We start from the raw sequence: 22,222 nt of genomic DNA on the forward strand, positions 1-22,222 counted from the left end.
TTCTTCAATTTCCTTACTTGGCACGTGCTGCTCTATTCACCAACAAAAGCCCACAACAGTGCACGCAGATTGGCAGAAAGGACCAGACTGCTGCTTGGGTAAATAAAATGGGGCTTGCTTACCTAGAGTGGAGGTTGGCATCCTGTGGCCCTTGAGCCAAATCCAGCCCACCACCTGCTTTTGTAAATAAAATTTTATTGAGACATGGCTATGGCCATTTACACCACAAGAGCAGAGCTGAATATTTGCAAAAGCCCAAATGGTACCCAAAGTCTAAGACGCATATTATTTGTCCCTTTACAAAAAATGTCTGCTGAGCCCTGATCTAGAGGATGTAGAGGAAAGGTGGCCTGGTCAGGAAAGACAGCAGAGAGATGGGCAATGTGATCCAGGACAGACAGCCGTGAGGCTCCTGGCCCCCAAGCCCTCCTGGGGGGAGTCCCTGTTGCAGATGTGGAGGGCAGGCGCACTAAGGGCACATCAGGCCTCCTGGGAGCAGGGCTCCTTCTGGATCAGAACTTATACACATAATGCAGGGACAAGTGCAGCTGGCTGGTGTCCTGAGGGTTCCCTGGCAGGCAGTCAACCCAGCCACAGGACAATGCGGAGCATTCAGCCAGAACACCCCAGACTGTCACCCCGTGCCTCCTCATGCTGTCACAGACTGGCCCAAATCTGCTTCTGAACTGAGAGTGGCAAAACCAGGGGGTCCTAGGAGTGAGCTCGTGCCCTCGGGGCTGGGGCTCCTCCTGCTCGTGCAAGATTACAAGCCAACGCATCATGGACCCTCTTATTTCTCAGCATTTGACTGCCCTTTCAGGTCCCAAAGTCAAGCCACCATGAATCTAGGGCAACCTACTGTCCTCTTGGCTCTCTTCTTCATTCCTAAGAGGTGGCTCCTGGCTTCTGGGATCGCAGTCACACCAGTGGGGAAGCTCAATGTCACATGGCAGCCATCCCATCAAAGGTTGCCTCTTGCTCTCAGAAAATCTTTGGTCACTCTGAGTCAGACTCTTTTTGGTAGCTCCCTCCCCTTGGAGCCTACACAGTGGGTCGTAGGCCTCTGCTTGTCAATCGTTCTAATACTTTTCTGGCCTAAGTTTGTTCATTTATTTCCTCGGGGTGTAATGAACCCAGTTTTTTCATGCACTCTTCCCTCCTCCAGAAATGTTCCAGTTTATTCCTGTGCCTCTTAAAATAGCACACCCAGAACTGGACGAAACACTCCAAACGTTCCCATGTTGCCTGCTGTCCTACAGCACTCCATTATCGTAACTGAGAATAGGTCTAAATTTCTTTTTAAGCTGCTCCTTTATAACTCATACTTTGTACCACGATCTTGGACCCGTGACTCATGTTGAAGGGTGGGTGATGGGGCTGGGGGATGGAGGTGGGAAAAAATCAACATCTTCTGAGTGTCTTGTCAGTGCCAGCCATTGTCTAGATACTCTACCTCATACTTTATTTGTTCTTCCAACAAGCCTGCAAGGTAGATATTATCCCCATTTTGCAGATGAGGAATCTGAGGCTCAGAGAAGTTAAGTAATTTGCCCAAGGTCACACAGCTGGTGAGTAACAGTCCTGGATTTGGAAACTCTGTCTCTTGGCTCTGAAGCCTGCATTCTTTCCCTGCAGTAAACTTCTTAACACCATGGAGCTTGGGCCATTTGAACCTCAAGTCATTCTCATAGGAACAGCAGTCAGCAAGGTTTCCCCAATACTATTCTTGTGCCCCCCTTTTTAAAAATTAATTACCTTTTTCTTCTGGTTATAAAATAGTACTTATCCACTGGAAAGAAATGAAAAGTATAGAAGAAATACAAATAAAAATAACAACTCTCTCCACAGACTTATCATCCAAAGTTAACCATTATTAACATCTAACACATCTTTTTAAAATCTTGTGGTCTGTGTGTGTATGTGATTGAACCACACAAAATGGCTGGTATTCAATCATTTGACCTACAAAAAAAGGCAATTTCGCATAATTCAACCTAGTATTTTTTTTTAAACAGATAGCAGGAATCACACTGTATCTAGAAAATTTGTATTCCGCCTTTTCGCTTAACGTTATATTCTTAGCACGAGCTAACATCTGTTAAAACTCTTGGTAAACACCATTTTAATGGTGGCATACATCAAAATAATGATTTAAAATAATTCAGTTAATTGTTCTATTGTTGGACATTTGAGTGTTTTTCATCACACATCGTTCTGAACATCTTGATGTATAAATATGCTTTTCCTTTTGTGCTTATTTCTTTGTGTGTGTGTGTGTGTGTGCATGCTAACTTCTTAGAATTCCCAGAGGTAAAAGGGAGGTCAACAGGAATGCGTATTTCAAAGGTTCTTGATACATGCTACTTTTTATTTTTAAAGATTTTAAAAATTTATTTGTTTGACAGAAAGAGAGATCGTAAGTAGGCAGAGAGGCAGGGAGAGGGCGGGGGAAGCAGGCTCCCTGCTGAGCAGAGAGCCCCATGCGGGGCTCCATCCCAGGACCCTGAGATCATGACCTAAGCCCAAGGCAGAGGCTTTAACCCACTGAGCCACCCAGGTGCCCCAGATACATGCTACTTTCAGGAGAGACTGAAACAATGTTTGCTCCCGCTCTACCCTCAGCTGCATAGAATAATATTGCCTTTAAATATTTGTTCATTTGGTTGGGAACAGATGGTATAGCATTATTGGTTTAATTTTTATTTCTTTGATTCTTCTTCAGGCTGTCATGCAATTTATTTTTTGCACCCAAATGACGCAGGTTTTACATTTCTCTTTATATGTGGTCTTCTCCCATCCCATTGAGATTCTTTCCAAATCAAAGATGAGTCAGTAATGTGAAGACTCATTAATATGAGTCCAGTGTAGAGGAGAGGGAAGGCGATGGTCTCACTCTTCTCCTTCCTGGTCAGAGAATATACTGGAGCTTTCCAGCCTTCAGTTCTGGGGGTCTTATTTAGGAAGGCCGTTGCCAACAGAGCATATTAATTGAGCAGGAGGGTGAAGGATCGTGGAAAGAGATTGAAGACACAGAAAGAAAATGTAATGCTGAGACTGTATGTGAGAGACAAGTGGGCAGAAGAGCTGTATTAAGAAGGGACAGATCTGGGGTGCCTGGGTTGCTCAGTGGGTTAAGCCACTGCCTTTGGCTTAAGTCATGGTCTCAGGATCCTGGGATTGAGCCCCACATCGGGCTCTCTGCTCAGCAGAGAGCCTGCTTCCCCCCTTTCTCTGCCTACTTGTGATCTCTCTCTGTCAAATAAATAAGTAAAATCTTTAAAAATATATATCTTTAAAAAAAGGACAGATCTCTCTGTATGATATTTGCAGCCCTTCTAGAACTCTGAAACCATTCCAAAATGAAAGTTTATTTAAGAAAAAAAAAAAAAAAACAACAACTCTAAGCATTCAATTTATTTCAAGCGGCTCCAGAAGTGGATATGGAGAAAGAACCAATAGGGTGCAATTTTAAAGTCATAGATTTTAGACCCTTTTGTAGTTCATAAGCGTGGTGATTGGGTGTTCACGCTCCTGCGTGACATGTGCCACCCTCAAACCTTGTTATGACCTTGGCACATTACCCATCTGGTATGAAAAAAAAAAGTCATAGATTTTAGCTTCACATGAGAAAAATTATCTGATAGTTTGCACCCTTGTATACCAGATAACTTCCTCAAAAGGCAGTTAGCCTACATCCCTGGAGGGATTCAAGCGAAGGCTTGGATTCAGAGTGATGGTAAGGGGCGCTATACACGGGGTAGAAGTTTGAGTTGGCATCAGATGATCCCCGAGATCTTCTCCAAAGCCAGGGTGTTCCTAGTCTATGAATTGAGGTCCAAGGAGTCTGATCAGCATAGCCGGCGGCATTGAAAGGTTCATTGAAAAGTTCGAGCTGCCTAAGCAGGCTCAAGAATCCCAGCCGCTGGGTGGGCGGGGCTAACACACGCCTCTCTCGGCAGCACCAGTATCTGATGAAGCTGAAGGTCATGTACACCGTGGGCTACAGCTCCTCCCTGGTGATGCTCCTGGTCGCCCTCAGCATCCTCTGTGCTTTCCGGTGAGAACACATTGCCAGCTCTCTGTCTCCCCAGCCTTCCCCAGGCACAGAATTTGGGTCTCTTTAAATTACTCAGGCCAGAGAAAGGAAGGTTGGCAGTGGGGGGGGGGGGGGTGCCGCGGGGCACTTAGTGACCTCTTGATCTAGACCTTACTCGAGACAAAACACTGATGTTCCTATGACTTTGTTCATGTTTTTATTCATTCACAGTTACTGAGCATAAGGAGGAACTCACTGCAGACGTACTAGTTGTCATTTTCACACAATGCTATAAGATAGGTATCGTTACCCCCATTTTACCAGTGTGTTAGCCAGACTTCTGGTTGCAAGAAACAGAAATCCCCATAAAACAGTTTAAGAAAACCAAGGTATCCTGACCCACATAACTGACAAGGTCAGGGGTGTCTGTCTCTAAGAATGGCTGGATCTAGGTGCTCAAACGTATCAGCAGAAGTAGGTCTGTCTCCCTCCCTCTCTCCACTCTCCATTGGCCTCATCCTTAGGCAGACTCTCCTCAGGGGTGGCAGAGACATCCACCAGCAGCTGTAGGGGTACACTCCACCGGCTCAGCCACCAGGACAAAGAGAGCCTCTTCCCCGTTAGTTGCAGTCAAAGTCCTGGGGTGGGGGTGGGGAGTTTTCTATACGCCCTGCTTGAGTCACAGTTGCAACCTGAATGTCACTGCAGCCAGGGGTGGAGTACTCCGATTGGTTGGGTCTATCAACAGGGTGGGAGGATGGAGTCACCCCAATCCCAGAGCTGGAATAGGTTCCCCGTAAGAAAGCCTGCTTCTGGCACCAGCAGCTGGGGAATGGGTAACGGACCTCTGATCCCTCCCACAGAGGAGGAGACTCGGGTTCTGGGAAGGTGTAAAGGCTTGCTCGAGGTCAAGGTCATCTGGCTAAGAAGTGGCCAAGCGCCTGTGGCTCTGGCCCCCAAGGCCTTGCATTCTCTCCCTCCAGGAGGCTCCACTGCACCCGCAACTACATCCACATGCACCTTTTTGTGTCCTTCATCTTGCGTGCCCTGTCCAACTTCATCAAGGACGCGGTGCTCTTCTCCTCGGAAGATGTCGCTCAGTGTGATGCCCACAGGGTAACATGCCTGCGTGCCCCAGAGTGTGGCCAGGCTGCTCGCCTTCCCCAGCCCAACTCGGGAGAGGGTGGTGGTCCCGTTGCTCTTTCTCCAAGTCCCACCCGAGGCTGAACTTAATGCCTAGAGTACAGGGACCAGTGCTGGGGCTGGGCCAGGGCATCCAGGGAGAGTCCCATGTCACCATGTGCACAGTCGGGGTCATGTATGAGAACAGCTTGTCGGGAAGCCCCTGGGGGCTGCCCTTCAACTCCCAGCCACTCTGGCAACTAGATACATATGGAGAGTCATCTTTTCCCTCCACCTGCCAAGTCCCAGCTGTGGGCAGATGGCCAGCTCTGAAGAGGGTTGAGAGTGTGGTGCAGAAAGAAAAGTGGGAGCATATATGTCTGTGTCTGCAAACATAGGTCTGTAGTAAAGCAATCGTTTAGTTAAATGTAAGCGCTTTCCTCCTTCTGAATGCTCAAATGACTCTTAGTTCTTTGCAATATTGCTCTGTGTATCCGTTGAGGATCTGTTTTGCTGCATATACCAGAAAACCACACATCAGTGGCTCAGATGGAGTTTGTTTCCCACATAAGCAGTCCACAGATGGGCAATCCAGAGGTGGCACAGTGGCTCCGTGATGCCATGGTGGACACAATCCTTTTCCCTCTTTCTGCTCTGCTGTGCTTGTTGCCATACTTTATACCGCTTTTTACATTATGGCTGCTGCACCCCCAGGCTTCACATCCCTGTTCCAGTCAAGAAAGAGAGTCAGGATTAAACAGTTTTTGTCTTTGGGTAGCTTTGCCTTTTTAGGGTGGGAAAGAATGCCTGCCCTCAAGACGCCTATCTACATCTCATTGCCTAGAACCTTGTCATGGGACCACACCTTACTCTAAAGGAAGCTGGAGGATCGAGGTTTTTTGGCATCATAGTCACCATAGCAGAGGCAAACAAGGGAGAAAAAGATGGCAGATTGAGATGGGTTTGGTCAACCTGCCTGTCACTTCCCACCACTCCCATCTGTAATCCCCTACAGATCTGTTGTTTGTGTTGTTTATAGGGGTGTGTGTGTGTGTGTGTGTGTGTGTGTGTGTTTTCTGACTCAGACTGAATCTCCCTTAGGGAGATTGGCAGGACAAAGTAAGAGTAGCAGAGTGAGAGTCAGAAGACGTAAATTCAGGGCCCACACCTCACTGACCAGTACTGGAGAAGTCCAGCAGTCCCCCACGGGGAACCTTCTTGGGTTCCGGTAAATATCAGACTCCTGAGTCAACCACAGGCTCCGCCCAGAATCTGAGTCTGTGGGCGACCATAAAGCAGGAACTGCAGCCCACCAGCAGGGCAGCACTGGGTTACCTGCAAGTGACCTCCACGCAGCCCATGTAGCAGCCCTCGGCCCATCCCAGAAGCTGTCCTTTCCCCGGGGACAGCTCAGAGAAAGGAAAGGGGACCTTGTCATGTAGGAATGGTTGCCTTGCTGGCATAGAAGCCTCATGCCCCACGAGTCCCCAGGCACAGCTTCTGGTGATCCCTGCTAGAGACATGCCTCTAACAAGTCACTGAGTCAGGCAAGGCCAGCACTGGCATCCCCATCCGGTAGTCAGAAGTCTCCAGAACAGAGGCGGTGTACCAATCAGGGGCCATTTTCACTATAATCAATGGTGCCCTCCTAACATAATTGGTATGTCCCTTCGTCTGTTTCCGGGGAAATAGCTTGGAAGGGATCTTGTTAATCCTTTGCTCGGAAATCCCTTTCCTTCTGTCCAGCCGTGTGCTCATCTGCAAAGGAGGAACTTGGGAGCTGGGCCCTATCTGACATAGCTTCACCGGTGGCAGCCAAGTCCCGGGTTTGAATGCACTTCCTGCTTCTCTGATGGCCCGTTAGCCTTCTTGCCTGAGCCTGCTGCCATATGGGCCTCCACCTTCTAGAGAACTCTGTGGGCCTGGGCTTCTGAGAGTGGAAGGCCACAGGGGATGGCCAGGAGCCCATAGAGACTTGCTCTGCCACCTGACCACTACCAAGCCCTGTCGCTTCGTTTGGGGTGGGGGGGTGGCGGGGGCGGCTGGCAGAGAGGAGCTCACTGTTGCCCAGCCTGGGGCTCACCTGCCTCTCTCTGTTCAGGTGGGCTGTAAGCTGGTCATGGCTTTCTTCCAGTACTGCATCATGGCCAACTATGCCTGGTTGCTGGTGGAAGGCCTCTACCTTCACACGCTCCTCGTCATCTCCTTCTTCTCGGAAAGGAAGTGCCTCCAGGGATTTGTTGCCCTCGGATGGGGTACGTTTCTCCGTGGGTGTAATGGCTGGGGAATGTGGGGAAAGGCACTGAGCCAGAGGACTTGGTTTCTAGTTGCAGCCCCACGCTCAGTTAGTTAGCTAACTTGTGGAATCTTAGGCAAGTTGCTTCTTGTTTAACCCCCGGCTTTGGTTTATTTGTACATCAAGTAAGAATTCACAGTTAAAATGTAGCCCCAATTTTGGCCATCCAAAATCTCTTGCCATTTGACACCACCCAACTTACCATTTGATACTATGTTTGTGGTTTCATCTTCCTTAGACATTCCATTCATATATTTTCATTCTTGCTTCCTTTCTCTATTAGTTAGGGTACTTTTGACTGTAGCTGTCAGAAAATCTGGCTTAGATCAGCTTTAAACATAAAAGAAAGCAACTGGGTCATATATCTGAAAAGTCCAGGGATTGCCAACTTCAGGTGAGGTTGGATCCAGCAGCTCAACAATGTTTCTTTGTGCCTTTCCACTTCACCTTCTGTAACATCAGCTCTATCATTATGCTGGTGTTCCCAGTGTAATTGCCAGCAGCTTCTGGGGTACCAGCTTCCTTGGTATTTCTAATGAGAGAAAAAGGCCATGTCCCAGCATTCCCACCAAATACTGTGAGGTTCACTCTTGGTAGGACCAGCTTATCTCAGACACATCCCTGAACCAATCACAGAGATCTGAGTGAATGGAATACATTGATTGGCCTAAGGTGCTCAAACCTCATGGCTTCCCAAAGGAATTTCAGGGTTCATTTGTAGGAAGGAGGGGAAAAGTAGCCAACTGCAGGCCCCATTCCATTTCTTCCCCCTGTCCCTTCTGATCAATGAAGATGATAACTCCATTTCTTGAGCACTTACTATGAGCAGAGCATTTACATGCATTTTTAATTGCCATCACAATTTCCAGAGGCCTTTCAAAGAAACATGCTCAAAGATGGGATGTAATATGTTCACACTGTAGACAAGGGCAGACCCAGGATTCAAACCAAGGCTTGTCTGTTTCCAAAGGTCCCTTAACTCTTATTCTGCTATTAACAAACATCCGTCCATCCATCCATCCATCCACCCATGTATCCATCCATCCATCCATGTACCCATCTATGTACATCCATCTGTGTACCCATCTGTCTGTCCATCCATCCATCCATCCATCCATCCATTGTTCATTTGATAAACATATATCAGTTACCCACTAGGTTCTAAAAAAATAGCCACATTCCTGAGTGACTCATATGCTTACATGGATAGTTATGTGTACTAGCCATTAAGTTCATTTGCTTTCTTCTTAGTGCCTTTAATTACGAAGTGCCCCTGCCAGGAAAGCCCTGTCTGTTCTCCTTGTCTAAATCCTTCCGTGCAAGGGCCCTATCGACTCACATCAGGGAAGTCGCCAGAGCTGCCAGAGCACACCGAGCCCTCCCGTAGACTTTGGCAGCCTAATTAGCAGATGACCTTTGGCCAGCAGGAGCTGTGGAGCTCTGCGGAGGACAGTAGTTCCAAGAGTACTGGGGGACCAGGGACTTGCTTTATGCAGTTGACTCCCCAATAAATACCCACTTTGGAACCTGTTTATTGACCTTGACTCTGAGATCTACCAGGATCTCATCGTATAAACATAGGCAGTTTCTTCATCTGTAATATCAGGATCACAATTTATTCTACTTTCTTTAAGTGTTTCTTTGTGCTTGGAGGGGCTTCTAGAGATTACAGAAACAAAAATAGTTCCATCATTCAAAGATGTCATAGTCTAGTGGGGAGACAAATCGCATTGTGACATCTCCATCATAGATTTTTAGGAGAGCTTATTTTGTTTTATTATTTTATATATTTTTTATTTTAAAAAGATTATATTTATTCATTTGAGAGAAGAGAGAGCACAAGCTGGTGGGGAGGAGCAGAGGGAAAAGCAGGCTCTCCACTGAGCAGGGAGCCCACACTAGGCCAATCCCAGGACCCTGAGATCATGACCTGAGCCAAAGGCAGATGCTTAACTGACTGAGCCACCCAGGCACCCTTCAGATTGTTAGGAAGGTTTTAAGTGAGATCATGAGAGCCTTCCTTTCTTCCTCAAATGTTTATTGAGCATCTGCTATATGCCAGGCCCTGGGGACAGAACAGCACATGAAACAGCAGTTCCTCCCCTCCTGGCCTCTCTACCTATACAGCCCCTAGGGGACCTTGAAGGGACTCAGGAAGGCCCAGAGTTTTCTGTCTGGGAGAAGCCTTTCTCTTACAAAAGCAGGGGCCCCTCCTCAGTTCGTACGCAACTTGTTTCCCCAGAGACAGATTGCTTAAATGAGTACACACTCACTGTAAGACTGAAAAAAAAATAAAAATTAAATAGAAAAAAATTATCCTGGTCTCATCTAACAAACATTTTTGGGGATTTCCTTCCAAACTATTTTTCCTACTCAGTTTTTCTCCACAGTGTTGTGGTCATTCTTTTTTTTTTTTTTCTTTTTTTTTTAAGATTGTATTTATTTATTTGTCAGAGAGCACATGCACAAGCAGGGGGAGCTACAAGCTCTCTGCTGAGCAAGCACCCCAAGGCGGGACTTGACCCGGGGGGCCTGGGATCATGACCCCAACCGAAGGCAAACACTTAACTGACTGAGCCACCCAGGCGCCCCTGCTGTGGTCATTCTATATGTAGAGTTCTGAATCTTGTTTCTTTCCGTTAACACACAAGTGTGCTCTGTATTCTTCCACCTCTGCCATAAACATTTTTTAACTATTCTATAGACGTATTTAACCAAATACCTTTGATACGGACATTTAGGTTGTTTCTAATTTTCCACTATTATAAATAACACAGTGATAAATGCTTTTATGAACGAAGCTTATTCCCATGTGTAATATGGAATCCTAGAATTGGGATCACTGAATCAGAAGGAGTGGACACTTTGAAGGTCTTCAAATTTATTTATTTATTTATTTTTAGGTGATATTTTTGTTGTTGTTTGTTTTTTTAGATTTTTTTTTAAGATTTTATTTATTTGACAGAGAGAGAGAGAGGGAGAGATCACAAGTAGGCAGAGAGGCAGGCGGGGGGGGGGGGGAAGCAGGCTCCCTGCCGAGCAGAGAGCTTGATGCGGGGCTCCATCCCAGGACCTTAGATCATGACCTGAGCCGAAGGCAGAGGCTTAACCCACTGAGCCACCCAGGCGCCCCTGTTTTTTTTAGATTTTAATGTGTTTATTTGACAGAGAGAGACACAGTGAAAGAGGGAACACAAGCAGGGGGAATGGGAAAGGGAGAACCAGGCTTCCTGCCGAGCAGGGAGCCCGATGCAAGACTTGATCCCGGGACCCTGGGATCATGACCCGAGCTGAAGGCAGACACTTAACAACTGAACCACCCAGGTGTCCCAACTTTGAAGGTTTTTAATACTTACCCAGCACTTTTACTTTTTCAAGGATGTTGGGGTGTCAGTGTGTACCCTAAAAGGGTGACACCCCTGGCTCTTCTGGGGATGAACCAAGGTCCCACTCACTAAGTTGGTGGCTCTCCAACTGGAGCCAGCGTCAGAGTCACATGGAGGGTATGTCGAGCCCAGCTGGCTGGACCCCATGCCCTGTGCCTCTGAGCCAGTTGGCCTTGGGTGTAGCCAAAGACTCTTCATGTCTAACAAGGCCCCACGTGACGCTGATGCTGATAGTCTGGGGACCACACTAAGAAACCCCAACTCGAGCCATTATTGGTTTTCCCACTTTCCACCAAGTCTGTTAAAGATGGAAGACCATAGGCAGCCCTACTTAAGAGCCCATGTTCTTTGCCCAAAGCACCCAAAATTGAGGCAGGGATTTAAAAAAAAGAAAAGATATATAATTTAAAGTCATGTACATACTTGGTTTAAATAATTAAATAGGAGGGGCACCTGGGTGGCTTAGTCGGTTAAGCAGCTGTTGTTGGCTCAGGTCATGATGTCAGGGGCCTGGGATCGAGTCCCACATGTGCCCTCTGCGCTAAGGGGAGACTGCTTCTCCCTCTCCCTCTGCCTGCCGCTCCCGCTGCTTGTGCTCGCTCTCTCTCTCTCTCTCTGTCAAATGAATAAGTAAAATCTAAAAAAAAAAAAAAAAAAAAGCTTACTGCTGAGCCACATGGTGTACAACGATTTTACTTTCAATAGTTAATCTTTTGTTTTTTATGGAGTCGCTTTTAATTGACTTATTTGTTTTATGTTACTGTCCTTAATTCTCCCCAGCTCTCCCATGGAACTGGAAAACCCTCCAGTGCTGTTTCCCAAATCACCCCACGCCAACAGGAAATCTATTAGTTCCTATCTGTTTGGTTTCTTCCCACTCTATCTGTTTCCTATGGGCTGCCGTAAACAAGTTGCCACAAACTCCGAGGCTTAAAACAATAGAGGTTTTTTTTCTCTCACTGTTCTGGTGGCCAGAAGTTCAAAATCAAGGTTCTGGCAGGGCTGATTCCTTCTGAAATGCTCCACGCCTCTGTCTCTTCCAGCTTCTGGCCGTTGCTGGCAGTCCTTGGCAGTTTTTGGCTTGTGGTTGCATCCTTGTGATTTCTCTCTCTGCCTGGACGTGGCCTCCTGCCCTCTCTGTGTGTCCTTTCGCTCTGTGTCTCTCACAGCCTTCTCATGAGGGTGCCAGTCATATTGGATCAAGGCCCCCATATGACTGGCTTCCTTGTAAGTATGACCTCTTCTTAACTAATTACACCTGCTAAGACCTTATTTCCAGAGAAGGTCACACTCTAAGATTCTGAGTAGGTACGAATTTAGGGAGGATGCTTTTCAATTCGAAAGAGCCACCAATGGTCTTTCTAGAGCCTTCTGACTTCTTGCAATGTTTGGGTTGGTTGTTCTCTAGACTTGCTAAATTTCCTTATCCTTCATGCTGAGAATTTCCTTCATTTCCCTCTATAAGTCTATTCTTTTTTTTTTCTTTTTGTTCTTATTTTAAAGATTCTATTTATTTATTTGAGAGGGAGCACAAACAGGGGGAGGGGCAGAGGGAAAAGCAGGCTTCCCTCTGAGCAGGGAGCCCGACGTGGGACTCAATCCCAAGACTCCAGGATCAGGACAAGAGCAGACGCTTAACCAAGTGCACCACCCAAGTGCCCCTGCAGTGTTATTCTTCTTCCCCGAGCATTTTGACTCATCTCCTTTTACATAAGCTGTAGCATCTTCTCTCTGTCCCCTGAGTTTTGAAATGCCCTAGGGAGGCGCCCCCATGCAAGCTGATTTCATTCTTTTTACTGACATCCGGTGGTCCTTTCATCTGGAAACTCACATCCTTCATTTCTTGGACCATGTTCTTGTATCACCTGTTTGATTTCTTTCCCTTTGGTTTTTATCTTCTCTTTCTGAAACTTAATCAGATGGAGCGCATCCTGGAATTGCCCTTTGATTTTTTTCGTTGTCTTTTCTCCTCTTTTTCATCCCACTCTTTGTGTCCTGCTTTCCGTGCGATGCCTGGTCTTTATCTTCCAACCTTCTATGGAGTCTTTTATCTTGGTTATCATATATTCCATTTCTAAACTCTCTTCCTTGTTCTCGGACTGCTCCCTATTTTCGGCATCCTGTTTGGGTCTTGCAGATGTAATCTTTCCTCTTATGTCTCGGATGATATTCCTTAGAGTTGTTTTGTCCGAGTTCCTCCTGCAGCCTGCATGGTCTGTTTCCTTTGAGTTCCTTCTCTCTGATTGTTTTGGTCCTTGTCTTTTATGTAATCAGCTTTCCTCAGATGTCCGTGACCTTGACTGTCTGTTCATGTTTAAGAATGAGTCACTTCAGAGCGGACCGAAGTCCCCGTGTATGGGGGTTGAGGGGGTGTGTGTGCGCACGGCATGTCTCTCAAGGGAGACTGCGCTGGAAGTGGCCACTGTGTTGGGGGGTCCCCAGCATTGCCATCTATAGGCCCTTTGTCTGGGGCTGTTGGATTCTGCCAGAGAAAAATCCTTTAATCTCCTGCGTGGGTGTAAACCCAGCTGCTGGAGGTCTGAAACCTGAGCAGCCTTGGGACAGGGTTACCATTCAGGTACGGATGATCATGTCCTCTAGGAACAGAATGAGCCACATATATATCCTAAAATCTTCTAGTAGCTACAGTAAACACAATAAAAAGAAGCAGGTAAAATTAATCCCAATAATCTATTTTATTTAACCCGGTATAAAAATATTGTTGTGTCAACATATACTTAAATATAAAAATTAGCAGATTTCACACTCTCTGATTCCTACTAAGTCTTCAAGAATTGGGTGTCTTGCATGTACAGCACATCTCCAGTGGGACCAGCCACAAATATCAAGTACTCCATAACCAGCTACGTGGGGTGAGTGGCCACTGCCCAGGACAGCACAGGTGTAGACCATCACTTCTTCCCTGCAGAGTTTCTCCCCCCAGTCTGCCCCAGGCTCCCAGGACAGTCCGAGACCCTCAAGGCATTCAAGAACCATTTGATTCTGCCTCAGTTCCCGGGGCAGGCTGGGTACCCTAGAAACAGTTTGCACAAGATTTACAAGGGGGTTTCCGTGGTACCTGCTCACTTCTAGGCTAGGCAAACTGCCCCCGTTCCCATGGGGGGGGGGCTATTGAAATTGAGTCCCCCCCTCCCCTCTCCCTCCCTTTATTTTTACTCTACAGGTTCCCCGGCCATTTTTGTTGCTTCATGGGCTATCAGCAGGCACTTTCTGGAAGATGTCGGGTAAGCCGTTTGAAGGAGAGGTAACAGGAGTGTGTTTCATAATGTCCAGTTCTTCAAGCAGGGTGGAGCTATCTAGGAGAGGCCTGTTTTTCAAACTGGGGGGGACACAGGCGAGTACTCTGGAATGCTGGGCTGGTGTGAGCTTGCAGATCAGTGGGGGGGTGGCCTTCATCACACCCACACCCTCCTGGGCCTGCCCATGCCATCAGCTCTGTGGCAAGAGCAGGGGCTGGGCAGAAGTTGTGATGCTCCAGGCAGGTGCCACTCAGGGAGGCAGTGCAGGGCCAGCCCAGCTTTCCAACTTTTCTTTCCTCCTGGGATCTCCCTCCTCTACTCCTCCCTGCCTGCCCCCCCCCCCCGACCTGGGGCTTTGAGACTCCAGCTGAGGTGGGCACAGGAGAGGGGCAGCCACATTCCCAGGGACTCCTAATGGGAACAGAGAGATCTAGTCTTGTTCTCTAAAGCTGCCAGGTGCTGGGGATGGAGGTAAGCCCAGGGGTGCCTGCTGGGAAGTAGGCTCGTGGAAAGAAGCCGGGGAGGAAGTGAGGCAGCAGCGGGACAGAGCAGAAGTGGTTTCTCATCAGCAAACTGACATGACCAGGCCAGGATGTGGATGAGGTCCAAGGAGGTGTGCCAGTGTCCTGTGGTCTGTCTTTGGCCCCAGATAATAATTTCAAAATAATTATTTTAATTGGGCGAATTTGATGTTGTGTGAAATCTGGATTTTTAGCTCCTCTGGAGAGCGTGGGAAGTTCTACCAACATCTCTCAGTGTCCCTTGTGGCAAAAATCAGCCGGAGCCGAGTTGTGGCTGCCTTGGGCCAGGCACGTGCTCTCTAGCTTGCCTGGTAACCCTCCTGTGCAGGATGTCCCAGGGTCCTGAGGCCACATATCAGTCACTCAGCCCCTTCACTGACTGATGTCACCTGCCTGGCCATTGTTGGCAGTTGAGTTTGTCACTGTGTCCGCTTTGGGATTCTGGGATCTTCTGGTGGTCAGGTGCCACACAGGTGTGCACACAGAGCATGCACAGAGATGGGGGTGCGGCTCCAGTGGCCTCAGAAGTGCTCCCCGGCATCAGGGAAGGGTCCATTCTAACAGTGTTGGGCCCCCAGCCCCAGAGCTCGGGGCCACCAGCATGGGCCCCTCATCTGAAGAGCGCTTGAGGATTTAGTCGTTCCTCGTCCCCCTCAGTTCTCCACTCCTAATGAGGCCTGGCTGTCCCCCCATAGGTGCTGGGACATCAACACCAATGCGTCCATCTGGTGGGTCATTCGGGGGCCCGTGATCCTCTCCATCCTGGTGAGTGGCCGTCTTGCCGGGTTGGGCCCCAGTGGGAGAGATGGAAAGAGTGACTGGCCTGGACTGAAGGCCAAGGGAAAGCGCTAGCATGGCCCCCTCCAGGAGCCAGGAGGGAGGGATAAACCAGGGAGCTTCCAGAGGTTGGCCAGCGCCAGGAGGATCTAGATGGTGGATGGGAGAATGGGGGATGGGGGATGGGGGATGGGAGTGGGATGAGGCGCACTCAGGAGACAAAAGTTTACAGAACTCTCTTAGGTCCGTGAGCAGCCACTAAAATGTGGCGAGCCGAGCTCTTTGCCCTGAACTGCCGGCTTCTGTGCCGGCCTGAAATTCCCCTGTTCTGATCTTTGGGTCCTTATCTTTTTTTCTAGATGTTCCTCTTGTTAAATGGAGAAGAATCACTGAGCTGCGTTCATAGGCTGGGGGCTGGGGAAAGCTCAGTGAGGCTTAGGGTGCTATTGGTGGGGGTTGCAGCCCTGCAGGGGTGGCCCCCAGGGAGAAGATACAGGACTCTCATGGAGAGGGAGCTCGGAGCATCTTTCCATTGGGCTGCCCTTCAGAATCACCTGGGGGTTATTTCTTTAATTAATTTATTTTTTTAAAGATTTTATTCATTAGAGAGAGAGAGTGTGTGTGTGTGAGCACATAAGCAGGGGAAGAGGCAGAAGCAGACTCCCCACTGAGCAGGGAGCTGGACCTGGGGCTCAATTCCAGGACTTGAGCCCAAGGCAGACATTCAATGCCTGTGTACCCAGCGGGAGTTGGGGGGGTTGAGTTCTCTGGGTTCGGAGGCCTGGAGCTGAGCCTGTGGGTACAGACAGGAAATAGGAGGACAGAGGGCGGGGAACCTACCAGGGTTGTCTCCTGGGCTGCAGAAAACTTTGACAGGAAGTGCCCTTCCTGGGCTCGCTGGAGAGGGAGAGGGGGCAGCCCAGGGCAGCAGCCCCAGCCCCCACCTTTCAGTGGCTGGTTGGTGACCTTGGTGGTGGTGGTGGTGGGGATTGGGAGAAGGAGGCCGTTCCAGGACCTCCTTCTTTTTAATTTTCTTCTTCTTTTTTTCCCCCAAATAGTAGAATGCATGTTAAAAAAAAAAAAAAAAAGTTGGAAGATACAAAATGTGTTTTCCAAAAGGGAAAAAAAAAATCACACATACTTTCAGCACGGAGACACACATTGGGAATACACATATGCTTTTCCTTCCTATCTTTTTTTAAAAAGATTTTATTTATTTATTGACAGAGAGAGAGAGAGAGGGAGGTTACAAGTAGGCAAGAGGCAGGCAGGGGGGCGGGGAAGCAGGATCCCCGCTGAACGGAGAGCCCAATGAGGGGCTTGACCTGAGCCAAAGGCAGAGACTTAACCCACAGAGGCTCCCCACCTTCCTATCTTTTTTTTGAGCACATATACTTTTTTTCAAAATGCCTAATGTAATTTTGTATACTTGCTTGTGTTTCTCACTTAGCAGTAGATGTGAGCTGTCCTGTGGCCTTTGAAATGATTTGATCTACCTATGTGCTCTGGCTGCATAGTATTCCCAGGGTCTTTCCTTATTTAGTTAGGACAGTTTCCTTGCTGTCATTCTGGGGATCTGAAGGCCCAGTCCGGGGGAACCCAGGCAGAGAGACGATGGGCCCCAGGGTCCTGGTGGATTTCACCGGACTGTGATCTCCCTAGTGCTGTTTGGTGGACACTCCTGATGCAAAATATCTCCCAATAGGGGCCCCTGGCTGGCTGAATCGGAAGAGCATGCACTCTTGATCTTAGGGTCGTGATGTCTTAAATAAATAAGGACTTAAAAACATCTCCCATGTAGCTCATGGGGCCTAGAATTCCACCATTTAGGACTTTAAGCTCTTGAGATTTCTTTTCTTTTGCCCTCAGGTGCTCCCTATAAAATTAAATGTAATTCTAAGGCCTAAAAATAGATGAAAGTAAAATAACCTTTATTCATTTACACCATGCATAGCCAGCTCCGAGCAAGATGCATAAACAAAGAAGAAGCTGAGAAGCAATTTTCCCCAAGAGGCGACTGGGCTGGGAGTCCTGGACGGACCACTAATCTTTGTCTTTTGGCCAGCATTCCCAGGCCCCAGACTGGTTGTGTGAACAATGAGGGTACCTGGCAGGGCGATTCCACTGATTCTGATTTCCCTAAATGGTGCTGGAGCTGGTAGATGGGTGAGAGAGGAGGACGTGAGCACCTTTATAAAGTCCTGGCACTGGGCTTGGGGGAGAGAACACCGAAAGAAATAATGAGAGGACATTCCTGTCCTTTAGTAAGTTATGATTGAATTGGCAGATAGACACACAAGTTTGACAGATGCCTACGTTTGGTTTGGTCTCTTTCAAATATTTCACGTGTTTACCCAATAACATGATCCCTAACTGCCATTTATCAGGAAAGAGAGGTAATCAAGGGCGGCTTCCTGGAGTTGGTGATTCAACTGCAAAGTGACTCTATAAGCCTTTGAAGCAGTGGTCCTCGAAATGTGTCCCCCAACCAGCAGCTTCAGCATCACCTGCAAGCTTGTTAAAAATGCAAATTTGGGGGACCCCTCCCCAGATTTACTGACCTGGAACCTCTGGGGGAGGGAGCCCCCTAATCCGCACCCAAAACTTTAAGAACCTCTGCAGGAAGAAATCCTTGTCACTCAAAGTAGCCAAGGACCAGCTTGTGCATTATCTGGAGCTTGATAGAAATGCAGACTCGGATGCCTGGGTGGCTCAGCTGGTTAAGTGTCCAGGGTCTTGGGGTCAAGTCCCACATGGGGCTCCTTGCTCAGCAAGACTTGCTCCCTCTCCCTCTGCCTGCCACTCCACCTGCTTGTGCTCTCTTTGGCAAATAAATAAATGAAATCTTAAAAAAAAAAAAAAAAAGAAGAAGAAGAAGAAGAAGAATGCAGACTCTCAGGTCAGTGGTGATCTGCCTTTTAACAAGACCCCTGGAGGATGCCAATGCATTCCAGTGTGAGTGACCCCTGCCACAGCTTAGTAGCCCTTAGAGCTCCTGCAGCCCGGGATAGGTGCAGGTGCTGGGTCAGACATCACCTCCAGACAGCCTGTTCCCCCAGGACTCTCTGGGGCCATGCGGAGGGCAGAGTGGCTCAGCAATGTGCAATCCCGGGTGTGGTCTGCAATGACTTCTCTGGCCTCAGGGCCAGGGGTCAAGGCCAGGAGAGGTGGCAGTCACCTTCAGCCCCTCCTCCCTCTTGTGTTTTACAGATTAACTTCATCCTTTTTATAAACATTCTAAGAATCCTGATGAGAAAACTGAGAACCCAAGAAACCAGAGGAAATGAAGTGAACCATTATAAGTAAGTGAAGGGCAAAGTCGGAGGCCTGCTCAGTCAATCAGCAGGTATTTACGAGTGCCTATGGTTTACAAAACTGGCCCTGGTTCCAAGGAGGTTATGATCTAATTGGGAATGAGGGTGGGGAGGAGTGGGTCCCACGGGAAAGCCTTAGACACTGCCCCCGTGGCTGGAAGGATCCCAGGGAGCAGAGATCTGTGTTTGGGGCAATGCTAGGGAGTCTGACAATGGGCTTTGGGGACCCAAAATCAGAGAAACATGTATAGATCTGTGTGTTTTTCAGGGGAGAAAGGCGCTAACTTTCATCAGATTGTCAAGATGTGTGATCCAAAAATACTTTAAAACCTTTAAGATGTTAAAGGGAGATGCAGTATTAGTTCGGTAGGGCCCCAGAGCAAAAGAACCACGACACACGGGATGGCATGAAGAAGAGAAATTTATTTACTCAGAGTTCTGGAACCTGAGGTCCTGCAGGTAGAGCTTCAGTGGGTGAATTTGGGTGGGGGAGACGTAATTTAGAACTGTTAAAGGCCAGTCGGTGTCCGGTGAAGACTTTCTCTGTGATGTTCTGAGCTTTGAGAATCTGGCAGCGACCTGGACCGCCTGGTGACAGGTTCTCCAGAACCTCTTTAGGGCAGTGGGCTCCACAGTACGGTGGAGCTGGGCATCCAGGATCAAGTTAAGTTGCAGGATAAAATAGAGGAAGCCCAGCTCAGTTTGAATTTGGGACAAACAACAAATGGTGTTTGTCAAAATATTTCTCAAAAAATATTATCCGTTGTTTATCTGAAATTCAAATTGAACTGGGCATCCTGTATTTTTATTTGCTAAATTTAGCAATCCTAATCTGGGATCTGGGAAGAAAATGAAAGAACGTCTCCTTATGGATATGTATTATCAAAAAAAAAAAAAGAATGCTGGTTTTGTGAATAATAGGTTCAATGACACATGCACGTAATTTACAAATAATAAAGTTGTTTGGGTGGATACGTGTTCACATTTTTTTTTTCCTGGTGGGGTGCGTGATCAGAAAGTGTAGGGGGCTGGCCCTGGGTGATGAGTGTGTGGGGGTTGGAAATTCTCCAGAATAAAAGATAAAACCCCAAAGGTTTGGGGCACCGCTGCTAGCCTCTGCAGTGGGGCAGGTGGGGGCTCTCGGAACTGTGCCCATGGGGAGGGGCAGGACACCACAGCGGGTCTGTGTCTGCAGGCGCCTGGCCAAGTCCACCCTCCTGCTGATCCCCCTCTTCGGAGTCCACTACATCGTCTTCGCCTTCTCCCCGGAGGATGCCATCGAGGTCCAGTGGTTCTTTGAATTGGCCCTTGGCTCGTTCCAGGTAAGCTTTGGGGACTGTGACCCTCAGGAGTTCTCTCTTTCCTTCAAGAGAAACAGGAGCCATAGAGACAGCAAGCCAGGTCTCCCCAGAAGGGTCCAGCCTCATTGGGCACCCACGCAGGAGGAGGTGGGCAGGACTTCACTGTGCTGTGGGACCCCAAGTGGGACCCAAGTCCCCCACCAGTCAGCTAGGGGGTGGGAGGTAAAACTAAAGAGAGAGAGGCTGACTCCAGGGAAGACAAAAAGGGTGTGTAGGGAATCAAAATGACATCACCAGAGGTCTATGGCTGAGCCATCAAAAAGCAGGGCAGGAAGATGAGCATTGTGGGAATGGGGGAGGGAGGGCATCTGAAAGAGGATAAGGTCCTCCTCTTCATTCTGGGAAGTCCGTGAAAGGGCCCCAAACTGAAAAATCCAGAAGGAGCGGCATCAGCATATTATTCAGAAGCAGCGAAGAATTCCACATAGCTGCCTCTGAGGCACAGGAAATGGGGGCAGGGCTGTTCCGAGGCGGCTCTCCTTTCCTGAGGAGAATCACTGGACTCTTTGAAACTATGGGCACACACAACGTGTCAAAGATGAAAACCAACTTTAAAAAAAAAAAGGAGAGTGAGGGCAGAAATCACCGACTTCCTGATTCAATAAGATGTTGTGAGACTTCAAAAACAACGAGTAAAAACAACCACCACCACCACAAAAATAGTAAACACGTTTGGACAGAAGTCTTCACATGAATCCCAAACTTCACAATGTTATTTGTTTACACTCTCATAGCTGTCTCCTTCCAAAGATAATACGATGTAGCTTTCAGGAAGACCATACAAAGGACAAAAAAAAAAAAAAAAGATGAAGGATCAGTGAAAAATAAAAGTCAAAATTGAGTTCAGAGAAGCAAATTCAATAGAGTACTATGAAGGTAGGAGAGATGGGTCATACATTTGGTTTGGAGCTTCCCAGTAGCCAAAGCAAAGACAGAAATGCAATCCATTCCAAGATTTACAATATTTGTAAACGGGAACAGCTAATTCTTGGGGAAAGCCTAGATATGATAGGCTTTGGGGCCTGAGAGAAATTTCTCTCTGGGGAATTTTCCTCGAGAAGCCAGCCTGTCCTCAACAACACTGATTATCCTGCAAAGTCCTCCTCAGGGGGTAGGCTTTGGTCTCAGGATGGGGCTCAGAGTCCCTGAGTTCGGTTCGGGGTCAGGGAGTCCAGTCAGGGTCACCCTCCTGTCACTTTCAGATTCCAGAAAGGACCCATCACTGGGAGCACATTCTTGAATGGAGTCCAGTCTTGTCCTAATCCTGCCTTCAGACCCCACTCCAGGGCTGTCCCCTCTGCCCTCACTGGGCATCTCCTGTGCATAGCACTCCCTGCCAGGGCTTCAGGCCTCCAGAGAACCCAGCCTCTTGTGTAATCTTTGTTTCTGGACCAAGGAACTTTTCAGGCCCACCTGCTCTTGTACCGTGTGGTGAGGCTGGACTCACACAATGGCCCATTTAGTAGGGGTGGGGGTTCCAGGTCCACAGGAATGGAAGACCTCGATCTGGCTTCCAGAAATGGGTAGTAAGCTCACTGAGAGCACGGAGACTCAGGTCTGCCTCCTCACATAGAAAGGGCACTTCCTGTCCCCTGGAGCTGGGGCTGGTGGTTGGGGCCCAGGCCTGCCAGCAAAAGCCATTTGGCTTCTACGGAAATGACTTGTCAAGAGAAAACCAAAAGTGCTTTCCCAATGTTCCCATAGAAATGTTTACACAGGAAACGGATCTTTGACATTTTTTAACCTTTGTTCACATACAAACATATATACCATTTTATTAAATATTATACATGAATATTTTATATTTTATATATATTTAAAAAATATATATTTTATAATTATATTTGTAATATATTTATATAATATATAAAATAAAAATATATTTTATATATACTATATAAAATATTTATAATATATATTTTATATATATTTAAAATCCTGTATTATAGAAAATGTTTCCCATATATTAAAGCAAAGAGAGTAGTCATGAACCCCATGGGACCACTGCCCACTCCAGGCCTGGCTGGTTCCATCTCTGTCTCCATCTGCTCCCTTCACACCATCCCCCACCATTTGAAGCACATCAAAGGGATGGTTTTACTCAAATGTAAATATTCTAATATGCATCTCTAGAAGACAGGGGCTTAAA

The 22,222-nt window shown here is 47.7% G+C and overlaps 1 protein-coding gene across 1 annotated transcript in view; it reads left to right on the forward strand.

Moving 5' to 3' along the window:
• Nucleotides 1-22,222, forward strand: part of SCTR (secretin receptor) — a 71,392-nt gene that overhangs the window by 45,738 nt on the left and 3,432 nt on the right. Inside the window, exons 5-11 of the mRNA XM_080799483.1 lie at nt 3,960-4,057; nt 5,020-5,152; nt 7,260-7,413; nt 14,025-14,085; nt 15,317-15,386; nt 18,609-18,700; nt 19,908-20,034. Of these exons, the coding sequence (XP_080655609.1) occupies nt 3,960-4,057; nt 5,020-5,152; nt 7,260-7,413; nt 14,025-14,085; nt 15,317-15,386; nt 18,609-18,700; nt 19,908-20,034 (735 nt within the window). The remainder of the gene's footprint in view (nt 1-3,959; nt 4,058-5,019; nt 5,153-7,259; nt 7,414-14,024; nt 14,086-15,316; nt 15,387-18,608; nt 18,701-19,907; nt 20,035-22,222) is intronic.

Source organism: Martes martes, assembly GCF_963455335.1.
Source record: "Martes martes genome assembly, chromosome: 3".
NCBI lineage: Eukaryota > Metazoa > Chordata > Mammalia > Carnivora > Mustelidae > Martes > Martes martes.